The 13,461-nt window shown below is 44.5% G+C and overlaps 1 protein-coding gene across 1 annotated transcript in view; it reads left to right on the plus strand.

Annotated features, from left to right (window-relative positions):
• PSAT1 (phosphoserine aminotransferase 1) overlaps nucleotides 1-13,258 on the plus strand; it is a 29,692-nt gene extending 16,434 nt beyond the window's left edge. The window contains 4 exon segments of the mRNA XM_021065150.1: nucleotides 1,025-1,153; nucleotides 11,104-11,117; nucleotides 11,120-11,240; nucleotides 12,150-13,258. Of these exon segments, the coding sequence (XP_020920809.1) occupies nucleotides 1,025-1,153; nucleotides 11,104-11,117; nucleotides 11,120-11,240; nucleotides 12,150-12,255 (370 nt within the window). The 3' untranslated portion in view covers nucleotides 12,256-13,258.

Here is a 13,461-nt window from a genome sequence, read left to right on the forward strand (position 1 = left end):
TGGGTCTTCCTATTTTTTTTTTTTTTTTTTGTCTTTTTGTCTTTTTGTTGTTGTTGTTGTTGCTATTTCTTGGGCGCTCCGCGGCATATGGAGGTTCCCAGGATAGGGGTTGAATCGGAGCTGTAGCCACTGGCCTATGCCAGAGCCACAGCAACGCGGGATCCGAGCCGGTCTGCAACCTACACCACAGCTCACGGCAATGCCGGATCATTAACCCACTGAGCAAGGGCAGGGACCGAACCCGCAACCTCATGGTTCCTAGTCGGATTTGTTAACCACTGCGCCACGACGGGAACTCCTGGGTCTTCCTATTTTAAGAGCAGGGCAGTTCAAATGCTGGGTGTTCACCATGGGTTGGTAGGCCTCCCTGTTTCTAGTTGGGAAAGCCAAGGTTTGGATTCCTGAGGTGATGAATCTTGGGTAATCTGTTAGTGGCAGCACTGGGACTAGAGTCAGGACTGGAGCCCTACACTCTGTGACACTCTGCCTCAGCCAGGTGGTGGGCCCTGCATGCTGAGCTGTGCTTCCAGCCTTCTGTGTGTATTTAGACACACAGATATAGAAAATATAGGAGCTAGTATTACAGTCTATGGAAAGTATTGGCAGAGGGCTCTGGGCATTCAGGAAGTGAATCGTTACCTGGGTGGGGGTGGGGAGCTGGGGGTTAAAGGATACTGGTGGCAGGGATAAAATGTCAGATATGGAGACAGGGAGCTGTGCTCCAGGTGTCATGAAGAATATGCACTGAGACTTGGGACAGCTGGAGACTGATGTGACCTCCAGTGAAGAGTCTAAATAACCCTCTTTGGAAGCACCCTCAGGGGCCTAGAGTTGGGTTGATAATAGTTTTTGCTTCATGACACGGTCTTGTCTTTGGCCTCCACATGGCCCACTTTCTTCTTTATTGGTGTCTCAGTGTCCTTAAGTCTGTTTTAATACAACTTCAGTTTGCTTGGATGTCTTTCCACCTGTACAAAGCTGAACTAAATGGCTATACATGTATTTTTTTTCATCTTTATTTTAGCGTCTATGTCATGGGCTTGGTCCTGGAGTGGATTAAGAACAACGGCGGTGCTGCAGCCATGGAGAAGCTTAGCTGCATCAAATCACAAATGATTTATGATATTATCGATAATTCTCAAGGATTCTATGTGTAAGTCGATGGGGTTTTATCTCACATTTTGCCACTCGTGAATTTACAAATGTGTGTAAACCATGTCCGTTTGGAATATGGAGGCAGCTACCTTTCTCTGAGACACTGAAGTCCCCAGGAACATGAAGCAGGTGGGTCTTCCCTCCTGTGTCCCTACCCCAGGTATCCAAGGCTTTGGGATCCTTGGGTAGTCATATTTCTTATACCAAGGACATAGCCCAGGGAAGAGTCTCAATTCACCCCCAGAGGCCAACCCCCTCTCTTCCTGCCTGTTTCCTCTGAATGTCTCCTGAGGGCAAAATACACACTTGCTAGAAGTCTCGGCTTTACCCCAGGACTCCACTGGAGGGTATAGACACCCACTTATGACCCCTCCTCTGGGTTCTTTAGCTTTTGGGGAAAGTTTACTATTTCCCTTATTATAGAACAAATGCTCCCATCCCAGGCCTGCAGCCAGTGAATGGAATTTGCTGATAAGAATTGACTCCTAGTTAAACATTTTTGTGACCAATTGATTTGAATGTGTGTTGACCACAGGACCAGCGCCAGAAAACACATGGGCCTTGTATTAGTTTCCTAGTGCTGCTGGAGCAACTTGTTGGCTTAAAACAAGAGCAATTTATTTTCAGGGTTCTGGAACCCAAAAGTTCAAAATCAAGATGTCAGCAAGGCTTTTCTCCCTTCAGAGACTCTAGGGAAGAATCCATTCCTTGCCTGTTCCAGCTTCTGGGTGCTCCAGGCACTCCTTGGCTGTGGCCACCTCACCCCAGTCTCTGCCTGTGCCTTCACATGGCCTCCTCCTTTCTTGAGTGTCTTCTCTTCTGACTCTTCCAAGGATGTCATTGGATTTAGGCCCCACCCAGATAATCCAGGATGATTTATCTCATCTAGAAATCCTTATTAGCTTAATTGCATTAACAAAGACCCTTTCTTTTCTGTCTGTCTGTCTTTCTGTCTTTTTAGGGCTACACCTGCAGCATATGGAGGTTCCCAGGCTAGGGGTCCAGTCAGAGCTGTAGGCGCTGGCCTGTGCCTGGGCCACAGCAACTTTGAATCCGAGCTGTGTCTGTGACCTACACCACAACGTGTGGCAATGCCAGATCCCTAACCCACTGAGCGAGGCCAGGGATCGAATCCACGTCCTCATGGATGCTAGTCAGGTTCATTAACTGCTGAGCCATGATGGGAACTCTAAGACCCTTTTTCTAAATAGGACACATCACAGGTTCTGGAAGTGAGCACATGGATTAACCTTTTCAGAGGCCCCCTTTCAGCCCTCTACAATGGGCCCCTCACCAAAATACCAGCTCTAAAGTGCCTAGTACAGTGCCTGGCATATGAAGAGTGTAACAGATGACGTTTTCATTTCTTTTCCACTCCTTCAGTGTGGGGACAGCTGTCTGAGGACCAGACTTTGTGCTATGTCTAAATGCATGTGCATAAACATACTCATTTACCAAGCTCGGATCCCCTTCTTAGTAGTTTGTACTCTTTGGACTTTAATATTGTAACAAAAATATCTGGCAGATAGTAACAAGGGAGTTTTCACTCTCTTTTGAGGATTTGGTGGGCCACATAAGACAAAAAATGATGCCTCAATCTCAAATTAAAATTGTGTTTCACCCAGGGTTTGCTAACACATCTCCATAACCATCTGTGGGATGTGGGTGGATGTGTACTTTTGGGGGCAGCCCTAACTGCTCTTACCACCTCTGCCCTTGAATGCTTGCCTGCTCCAGTGAGTTCTTGGCATGCAGTGACCTCCAGTCACAAGCCTCAGGGACTCAGACTTGGCTGAATGCCTTGCCCTTTGGGATGCTCTTCCATGTGCCATCTGGGGGAAGGGATACCCTGTATTTCTGCCTGCTCTGTGGTTCTGTGCACCAGAGGCAAGTGCAAGGTCAGGGCTTGGTCTTGGAATTTTCCACCTTAGACCCTGATGTGTGAGTTGAGGGGCCACATTACTCCGCGAGCGCTTCTGGGAGCCATTTTAAGATGTGTGGTCCAAGGTGTTCATGGCCAGGGGCTAAATAATGTGGTGTGAGCTGGGCGCAGGAAGATACTGCTTTCCCTGGAGGTGAAGGAAGGCTTTTGAATGAGCTTGAGCCTTGGGCATAAGTAGAATTGGCAGAGAAGAGGACAAAAGTACTTTTATGAATTCTGGGGAAAGCAGGGAATGGACCCTGCAAAGGTACTGAGGGAGGAAAATACAGTGTTTTTGGAGAGCAGAGAGTGGGCTGCCTGGAGGGCATAGCTTGTGCTCGGATTAGAAAGAAAGTTTATGGAAAGGTCTGAAGATGTTCAGTTCATGAGTGCATTTATCCCTTTGCCTCTCTACCCATCCACTGACTTACACATTCGTCTATCCATCCACCCACCCATCCACCTGTCCATCTACCTATCCATCCACCTTTCCATCCATCCATCCATCCATCCATCCATCCATCCATCCATCCATCCATCCACCTTTCCATATACCCATCCATCCATTCATCCATCTGTCCATCCATCCAATGGTACCTGAGCACTACCCCAGGCTAGCCTTGTTCTAGGCTCTGAGGATACCCACAGTAAGTCATCTTTCCTGCCTCCCTAAGAGTTCTCAGAACCTGAACGTAAGTGAGAGCCCTTGGCAGCTATTGTAGACTAGAGACCAATTTTCCATTAGTTTTTGGCTCCATATATTTCTCAAGAGATGTGTAGGCACAAAATGGAAGGAAAGAATTATGATGCCTCTGGAAGAAATCCAGGAAATTAGAAACAAAATAAAGTGTAGCAGTTACACCAAGAATCTCCTGAATTCTTCCCCACTCCTCTGAGATCCTTTCACTCCAAGCACCTAGGCTGGCATTCTCCAGAAGGGAATCTGTTAAAGCCAATGTAGCAGGTGAGTTGTCTTCTGGGGAATCCGTCACCTTCCCACACAAAACTCCTTATTCACCTCTGAACTGTCTCTACACATACTTGCATCCTCTTCTGAATAAACCTCTTTCTGGGAACTTCCATTCACCCCCTGGGCCACCTGCCCAGGAATTTCATCCCGGTTCATGGTGTCCCTGTGGGACCTTGTTATCAGGGTTAGGGGAAGACTTGGCTCCCTCTCTCCTCTGTGTTTGAAATTGTGCTCCTTAGCTGTCCCTGTGTGCACTTGGGTTTTCAGGAAATTCTTCACAATGGAAATAGGGCCCCAAAGAGGTGTTGCACAGTTTGTAGGAGGAATGCCAGGTAGCCTAGAATGGGAATTTGAAGTTTACCATCACGTTTTCTTCTTATCTTTGCTTCTCCGTGCCGCCTGACTCATAACTCAGCCCCTTTACTGAACACAGTTCTGGGCAATTTGCTAGGGGTTGTACCAGTTCTGCTAGGGACCCTGGCAGGGTACTCCAGGACTTGAGAAGGCACCCACTGAAGTCCCTACATCTATTCCATAGCCTAACCACCCACAGGTGTTGGTGGGCTGCAGGTTGAGCCCATGTGGGCAGAATAGCACTGTGGCCTTAGAAGCTCTGCTTTGCTAGTTCCTAGCATGTGGCTTTGGGCTAATGTCCTAACTGTTTTAGACTCAGTTTCCTCATCTGTACAACGGACATATTATGTCCATGATATCTTAGGACTGTTATGAGGAGTCAATGAAAATGCATGTGAATGAAGAATAATAATATTGGGGTTAAGAACATGGGCTCTTGCACTAGGTTCATTTGTGTAAAGCAGCAGAAACCATACCTGGCACATAGGAAGCATTCCTTAAGAGTTAGCTCTTAATGTTGTGATTTGTGCTTATTATGGAAAGCTCCTAGGGTGTTTCTGACGTGCTTTTAATATGTGTTAAATTTTTAATATGATAAAGATGTGCAAGGGATAGAGTCCATATCCAGATCTGAGGTCACCTTTTCTCACTCCCTTTGTGTGGGGACCAGGCCTTAGGAAAGAAATTGAAGTAAAGCAGGCAGAGCTCTTAGTGCTTTATAGATATTCATACATTTTATTATCATCAGGACCTTGTGAGCAGACAGTGTTTGACGGCAGCACAGGTAGGTTAAGGTCAGTGGCAGCAGGGACGTAGGCTCAGAAGATGAAGAGGGTCAAGGAGGGCTGGTTCCAGAGCCTTTACCTAAAGAAACAAGAAAAATCACAGATGACATGACTTTCTATTCAAAATGTAGGAGTCAATGGAAAAACTTAGAAAGATCAAGTTCAGAATTGTGTGTAGTTACATCTAAATATGTAAAATTCCTATACTCCAAAAATAACAATAAAAAAAGAGGAAAGATCTCATTCACAATAGTCACGAAAATTAGCAAATATCTAGAAGTTAGTTCAGCATTCATCTGGGGAAGATAGTGCAAAAGGATAGCTGAAAAATTCTAAACATATAGGTTAACATTAATAAAATGTAATGTTAACACATGATCTATTAAAATATAAAGCCACTGGTAGAGGGAAAGACAATCGGTGGAAAAGTCCAGAAACCGATCTATGTTTCCTTGAGGATTGCATTTTATGAGACTGACACGCTGCCTGCTGTGCTAAGAGGGCAGATGAGGATTGCATTTTAAATTAGACAAAAAAGCATGTTTGTAACCCATTGAAGCCTTGATAATTCATTTGAACAAAAACTAGAGTTACATATTTGCATACACAGGTTCTAATCACTTGAAAAATACAAATGCGCCTAAATGCAAGAAATAAATATAAAATACAGGAGAAAATTTCTGTTTAAGTGTAGAGAGTACAGAGGGCTTCCTAAATAAGCCAGAAAACTCAGAGGCCGTAGAGTAAAAGACATTTAATTACATGAAAATTTAAAACTTTTCTATAGTTCGACATAAAATGACAGACATGAAAAAAATTTGATAGCATGTAACAAAGTTTACTGTTGATACAGGGAAGAACTCACAAATAAATGAAAAAGGATAACAAAATTTTAAAAAGGTAGGGGGTAGTTTCTAACTGTATGAGCACACAACCTAGAAGAAACATAGCTGGCTAATAGATACATGAGAAGGGGCCAGCTTCCTTAGGAAATGCAGATTAAAACCATGATATTTTCTCCCTTCAGAAATTCTATTTATTCATTATTTATTTATTTAATTTTGCCTTTTGTCTTTTTAGGGCCACACCCGCGGCATATGGAGGTTCCCAGGCTAGGGGTCCAATCGGAGCTGTAGCTCTGGGCCTACGCCAGGGCCACAACAATGCGGAATCTGAGCCGCGTCTGTGACCTACGCCACAGCTCATGGGAACGCTGGATCCTGAACCCACTGAGCAAGGCCAGGGATCGAACCCACAAGTGCATGGTTCCTAGTTGGATTTGTTTCTGTTGTGCCACGATGGGACTCCTAGTGTGCAAATTTTAAATTATTTTTTTTTAATTTAAAAATCAAGAAGTTCCCATTGTGTTTCAATGGCTTAAGAACCTGACATGGTGTGCATGAGGATGTGGGTTTGATACCTGGCCTTTCTCAATGGGTTACGGAGCTGGTGTTGCGGTGAGCTGTGGTGTAGGTCGCAGATTGGGCTCGGATCTGGTGGTGGTGTGGCTGTGGTGTAGGCTGGCTGCAGCTCCTATTCAACCCCTAGCCTGAGAACTTCCATATGCCACGGGTGTGGCTCTAAAAAGAAAAGAAAAGAAAAAAAGCAATCAGGAGAGACCTAGTGACTATTCTGTGGGCTTCTATCACCTCAGGATGCACTTTTCGTGCCCTCCCTATTTCTGTTATGTCTTGGAGTGGACGTCACTGAAATGGGTGTCTTATAATTGCTGGCCAACTGCCTGTGGTTTTCTTGCATCCACCTGACTCTCACCACCTTCGTGAGATGGTCTCTCCCATGGAGGCCATACCCCTCTGGTACCTTGGAAAGTCCCGATGATTCTCAGGGGATATTTGAGGACGCGAATCCCAGATATGCAAAGGGTTTCTCAGGCACATGCATTTGGGGAAAACTGTGTCTATGTGAATAATCCTCCTGGGAATTCAAAATTCACAGCTACTCTAGAAGTTGTGCCAAGAAACCTGTGCAGCCCAGTTAATGCAGGATTTCCTAAATTTCTATGACTCCGGAACTGCTTTTCTGGTGATATCTATCAACAACTGTCCACTTTGGCTTCCATCATAGACTCGCCAGGAAGCAGTGCTCAGACTTTGTCCTGAAATCTTTTTAGTTGTAGGATTACCCAGCTGGTTCCATGCCCACCCGGCCCCACACTAACCCTCTGTCAGCCTTGGCACCTTCTTCCTGCACTCCAATGCATCCAGGCAACAGATCCTGCCTTTCTCTGAAGTTTAGTGATAATGTTTGAAAGCAGCGGCCCAGCTCAGCCCTCAGCTGTACGGTGCTCGGTGTGGCTCGCAGTGTTGAAAACACAGTTTGAGCCATAATTGGAACATGGGAAGACCTTTAAAATCCAGATTTCTGGGAGTTCCTGTTGTGGCTCAGTGGTAATGAACCAGACTAGTGCCCATGAGGATGCAGGTTCTATCCCTGGCTTCACTGTCGATAAGGATTACCATGGCTGTGGTGTAGGCTGGTGGCTGTAGCTCCGATTTGACCCCTATTGAAACTTCCATACGCCACAAGTGCAGCCCTAAAAAGCAATAAATAAGTAAATAAATCCAGATTTCTTATTCCGAAATCCACATATCTCTGAAAGTGGGAGGGCCTTGAGTTTCAAGAAAAAAGGGAGGGAATCTTTCTCTATGGAAGTAAACAATAGGCTCATATGTTTAATTCCTAACTTAGGGAGTTGTGCTGAGTCTGTGCTGAGTCTGTCACTTTGGGCCCATTATACTCATTTATAGGACAACTGGGTCTCTATCGCCATTTGAATTTTCTACCCATGCTAGAAATGGGTCTCAGCCATGGGCCCTAATTCTTTTGACCTAGAAAGTTCCTTGTAAGAACTAGAAATTGAGGACTCAACTGGCATGCAGCATATCTGCACAGTGCCCAAGCGTATCTCTGGCAATGTCCCCACCCTTCAGTTTCTTTGCCATAATTAATTTTTTTTTTTTTTTTAACAATCAGGAGTTCCCGTCTTGGTTCAGTGGGTCCCAAAGTCCCCAGCCTTCAGCCTCTTTGTGTGTCATAGTTCTTTGTCTAAAAATGCAGATCTCCTTGTGCAAACCTCCTTGCTCTCCTTTGCTCAAGGATCCAAACCAGTTTCCAGGAGATTGTATCTGCAGCATCCACCGTTCATGGTTCTGGCCCCAGCCAGGCCCTCAGCACTTCAGCTGCTGCAGAGAGACTTGCCAGGGTCCCCCGTGCCTTGGCAGACACAGCTGTCTGCCACGTGCCCCTCCTTGTCTCACCCTGTCCTAACCACACTCTTCCTCCAGGACCTTTCTACCTTCTCTCAGGCAAAATTACTTGCTCAGCTCTCTGCTTCCATGGTTCTTGTCCTGTGGAATTTTTTCTTATAATGATCTTTATTTTTTCCATTATAGCTGGTTTACAGTGTTCTGTCAATTTTTGACTGTACAGCAGGTGACCCAGTCACACATATATACATGTGTATATTCTTTTTCTCGCATTATCACGCTCCATCATAAGTGACTAGATATAGTTCCCAGTGCTATACAGCAGGATCTCATTGCTTATCCATTCCAAAGGCAATAGTTTGTATCTATTAACCCAAATTCCCAGTCCATCTCACTCCTTCCCTGTAGAATTTTAGTTCCCTACACAGCCATCTTGCTAGGTTGGGAGCTTCTAATTCCGCATCATCTTCCCCCCGCTCCTTCCCTCAGCCCCACACCAGAGATACACTCAGGCACTGTGCAGTTATCTGTTACATGCTAACTGAATCCTCCATTTCTAGTTGTTCTAACATTGTTGCTGTCGTCATACCATCTACTTTCATGATAGGATGTGAACTGTAAATAGAGATTCCATGTAAATCCAGATTCTTAATTCTTCCCTCTTATAAATGTTTCCCTTAAATCACATGTCTTTTTTGCCACTCCAGCTCTATAATTGGACCCTTGCATGGGGAGCCTGAGGTAGCAGAATATCAAAAGAGGGTAGACTCTAAATTTTTAATTTAAATGTCAACCAGGAAACCCACTACCTGTGAAAATGGGGGGACCCAGAATTTTGGCTCAAAGTCTCTTACCAGATACTTGATTTCCCTTCTTGCCTTTCTTCTGCCTGTAGATATGCACTTGACTCCTATTAACTAGCAGAAATTATTTGTGTGCCCTCAGGGGTGAGCATAACTTTTAATAGGGGCTTCCTCACACTGCTTTTATTTGCCATTTAATTTTAATGCATTCCACTCTGTAGAAGTGTAAGAATAAAACAGGAGGTGCTTGAGAAAATGGAGAGAGTTACTACATATTTTCTTTGTGTTTCAGAGTAGCAAGTCAGCTTTCTTTCTGTTTATCTCCTGTGGTTGTCAATAGAAAGTAATTTTAGCTTGCTTGCTTTCCAAACCAGAAACCGAAGTCAAATACTAACCTATCCTAGATGAAAATGGACTCATTCTATTTTTTTTCTTCTTTTTTTTTTTTAGGGCTGCACCTGTGGCATACGGAAGTTCCCAGGCGAGGGGTTGAATTGGAGCTGCAGCTGCCAGCCTACGCCACAGCCCCAGCAACGCAGGATCTGAGCCCTGTTTGCAACCTACACCACAGCTCGTGGCAATGCTGGATCCTTAACCCTCTGAGCAAGGCCAAGGATCGAACCCGCAACCTCATGATTCCTAGTGGAATTTGTTTTCTTTGCACCAGGACGGGAACTCCTGGACTTATTCATTTTGGAGAGTCTGTATGAACACTGTCCAAAGTGCTGGGAATAAAAAGACAGATTTATTGACTTTAACAGATACTTATGTAGCATGCACTGTGTTCCAGACACTGTTCTAAATTCTGTCAGTTTTCTACTTTTGCATCACAGAACACTCGAAGACAGTAACTTAAAACCACTGCCATTTTCTTTGCTCAGGATTCTTTTTGGTCAGCAGGTTGGGCTGCGCTCAGCTGGGTGGTTTCCTCTGCTGGTCTCATCTGAGATCGCTTATGCAGCTGAAGTCATCTGGTGATTCACCTGGAGGCATTGATCTAAAATAGCCCTCACTCACCTGTCTGGCAACTTAGTGCTGCATGCTGGCTGGGTCTGTTATTTCCAGCAGGCTAGCTCAGGCTTGCTTATATGGCAGTGATGTTTTAAGAGGATAGGTATGAAGCTGCATGCCCCTTGAGGCCTCTGCTTGGAAGCTGCACGGCATCGCTTCTGTTGTAATCTCTTGGCCAAAGCAAGTCACAACACCGACCCAGATTCAAAAGGTATGCAGAACTAGACCCCTTCTCTTGTGGAAGGACTGCAGGGAATTTTTGGCCATTAAAAAATATACCACAGAAATTCTCTGTAAAGACTGGCTCATTTAATCCTCACATCAGCCTTATGTGGGAGGTGCCATTATTCTTCCCCCATTTAATAGATGAAGAAAGTGGAGCACAACAGAGAGATTTAGTAACTTGTTCAAGGTCACACAGTTTGGGACAATACAGTGTTATAAATGCTTTGAAAGCTGCCGCTCATTATTTTTAAGTCTTACAGCCACTATTGGGACCAACTAACTTCTTTTCTCCACAGCCTTGTAGAGCGAATGTCACTCTCATTACTGTGGGCCACCTGCCATGTGTTGGAACCTTCATATATGTTGTACCACTCCATTGTCACAACTAGTCCGAAATGGAGATATTATTCTCAATATTCAGATGAGGAAACTGAGGGTCGTGGAAATTAAGTGAAGTCGCATAAGAGAAGCTAACTCACTATTCCATATCCAAGGTCACTCTAAGTAAAATATAATAAACGTCCTGGGGCAGATCCTTTTCTTAAAAACCTTGTTTGCATCTAGAACATGGTTTCTAAACATTTTCTGCTGATTCGTTAATGGCAGTTGCACATTGCAGAAAAATAGCTGGAGCAATAAATCTGTCTTTCAGATGTCCAGTGGAGCCCCAGATAGAAGCAAAATGAATATTCCATTTCGCATTGGCAACACCAAAGGAGATGATGCTCTAGAGAAAAGGTTTCTTGATAAAGCTCTTGAGCTGAAAATGATCTCCCTGAAAGGGCACAGGTGAGTATGTGTCCCATCCAGAAGTTTGTCAGAGAACTGGTTTAATTTTTGGATGCAGAATGAAACACATCTAGGAGCCTGCCCAGCAGTTATAATAAGTCATTGGGAAAATCAGTTGTTACAGGGTGATCCTCCTGTTGCCTACAGAACCCTGAGCATGACTCCTCGGCAGAGAGTGTGGTGGGGCCACATTTGCAGGGCTTTTTGTCAGAATCACCTTTGAAAATCCCTGTGCTCTGACATCGAAGAGGTTGCCGCCTCATCTCTGGTGCAGCTGGTACAACCCCGTTCAGTGTAAGAACAGGTCACGCTTGCTGCCACTGAATGTGGGAGAGAGTAGTTGACCTTGCGTGCTCTATAAAAAATGTATGACTTCCTTCAGGGCAATAGCTGCCAGCTCCCTGCCCCCTGTATGGCAGACTCACCGAACTGCTGAGTTAATCTAGGTTACATGTGGCCATGATGGTCCTTTGCTGCCTTAGGAAGAATTTTCTTTTTCTTTTTCTTTTTCTTTTTTGGGGGGCTGTACCTGCAGCATACAGAAGTTCTCAGGCTAAGGGTAGAATCGGAGCTGCAGCTGCCAGTCTACACAATGCCAGATCCGAGCCATGACTGTGACCTATGCTGGATCCTTAACCCACTGAGCGAGGCCAGGGATCAAACCTGCATCCTCATGGATACTAGTTGGGTTCATTACCGCTGAGCCACAATGGGAACCCCCCAGGAAGAATTTTCTAGTGACGGAGATGCCTGAAGCTCTTGGCCACCTGTGGGGACTTTCAGGTGGGTGGTTGGACACGATCAGGTGCCAAGACTCTCTCAGGAGCAGGTGACTGACTGGAAGAAGGGCTGTCTTGATGCTGATTCAGATGATTTTGTTCTTAATGGCTGCATCCGTGGTTGTTCTAGGTCCGTGGGAGGCATCCGGGCATCTCTCTATAATGCTGTGACCATTGAAGATGTCCAGAAGCTGGCAGCCTTCATGAAGAATTTTTTGGAGATGCACCAGCTATGAGCACATCCTAACCAATACACACTGTTCCCTTGAACAATGTACAAAATTGAAAGTCACTTGGGAATGGGTACACAAATTTAGAAAACATGGTATTTTTCTTGAATGGGCACACTTATGATAGATTCTTCTTTTTTCAGAGAACAACAAGCTGTTGGGACTTAACGTTAATGCTGACTTGAACTGGAAGGCTTTAAAAAAACTTCCTCTTGCTTTTCTAACGAATTCTAGCTTATGTTGTCTTTGCTGCTAACTTTTTCTACCTAGATCTCATTCAGAGCTGCCTGTGGGTTTAATTATGCAAATTGCAGGTAATTATTTTTAGAGACAAACAGACACATGGCATGGAGGGTGGATGGGGCCCTCCAGGTGCTGAATTTTGATCCTTTGCAAAATGACAGCAGTGGGGTCTCCTGGGTTCTGAAACTATTAATTCAGGTCAGCACCGACCGTATGGTGAGTGTTTAGGAGTTCTAGACTAAAGGGCAAACTGGAGATTTCTTTATACTGTTATTCTCATGAAAAGGTAAAAATGACATACTACATTTTATATAGTGAGGCCTGTTTTTAATACAAAATCATTTATATCTATGCATTTATATTTCTAATAATACTGTTCTTGTTGGTATATGTTGAGACTGAGAATTTGTTAGAATCCTTGACCTTGTGCCTTATGGTGTTACATTCTCAACGGTTATGTCCTTCCCTGCCCCCTCCCCCTCTAGGCTGCTTCGTAAGGTTGAGAAGCTGCTTGATTCACTTTTACTTACCTGTCAGTGGGTAGAAGAAATGTTGGTTGGTTGATTGGTTCTTTGTTGATCAGGTATGCTGTTAAACTAAAAATCTCTGTTAAACTCCCTTCTTGTTTGTTCACATGCTTCTTCTGTTTGACCTGTGAAGCTGTGAGTTCTGGAAGGTCTTTGCTGAAGACTCTTTTTCCCTATTGTATATCCCTTGTGTTTTATGTTGAACATGTAAAGGACATTAAAGTCCTAAAACATCTAAACCTTTGTCAGTGAATTTCTTTACATGCTCTTTAGACAGATTACACTTTCACAAATTTTACAGCATGAAAAACTTGAGTCTAAAAATAGCATCCGAGAAAGGCATTTTGTTCCACCAAAGGTGTAAGACTTGAGTCCTGTGCATCCATGTTTTGAATGACTCAGCACCGTGGTAGCTTTCCATTGACTTTTGCAATGAGCATTA

This window comes from Sus scrofa, chromosome 1 (assembly GCF_000003025.6).
Source record: "Sus scrofa isolate TJ Tabasco breed Duroc chromosome 1, Sscrofa11.1, whole genome shotgun sequence".
Taxonomy (NCBI): domain Eukaryota; kingdom Metazoa; phylum Chordata; class Mammalia; order Artiodactyla; family Suidae; genus Sus; species Sus scrofa.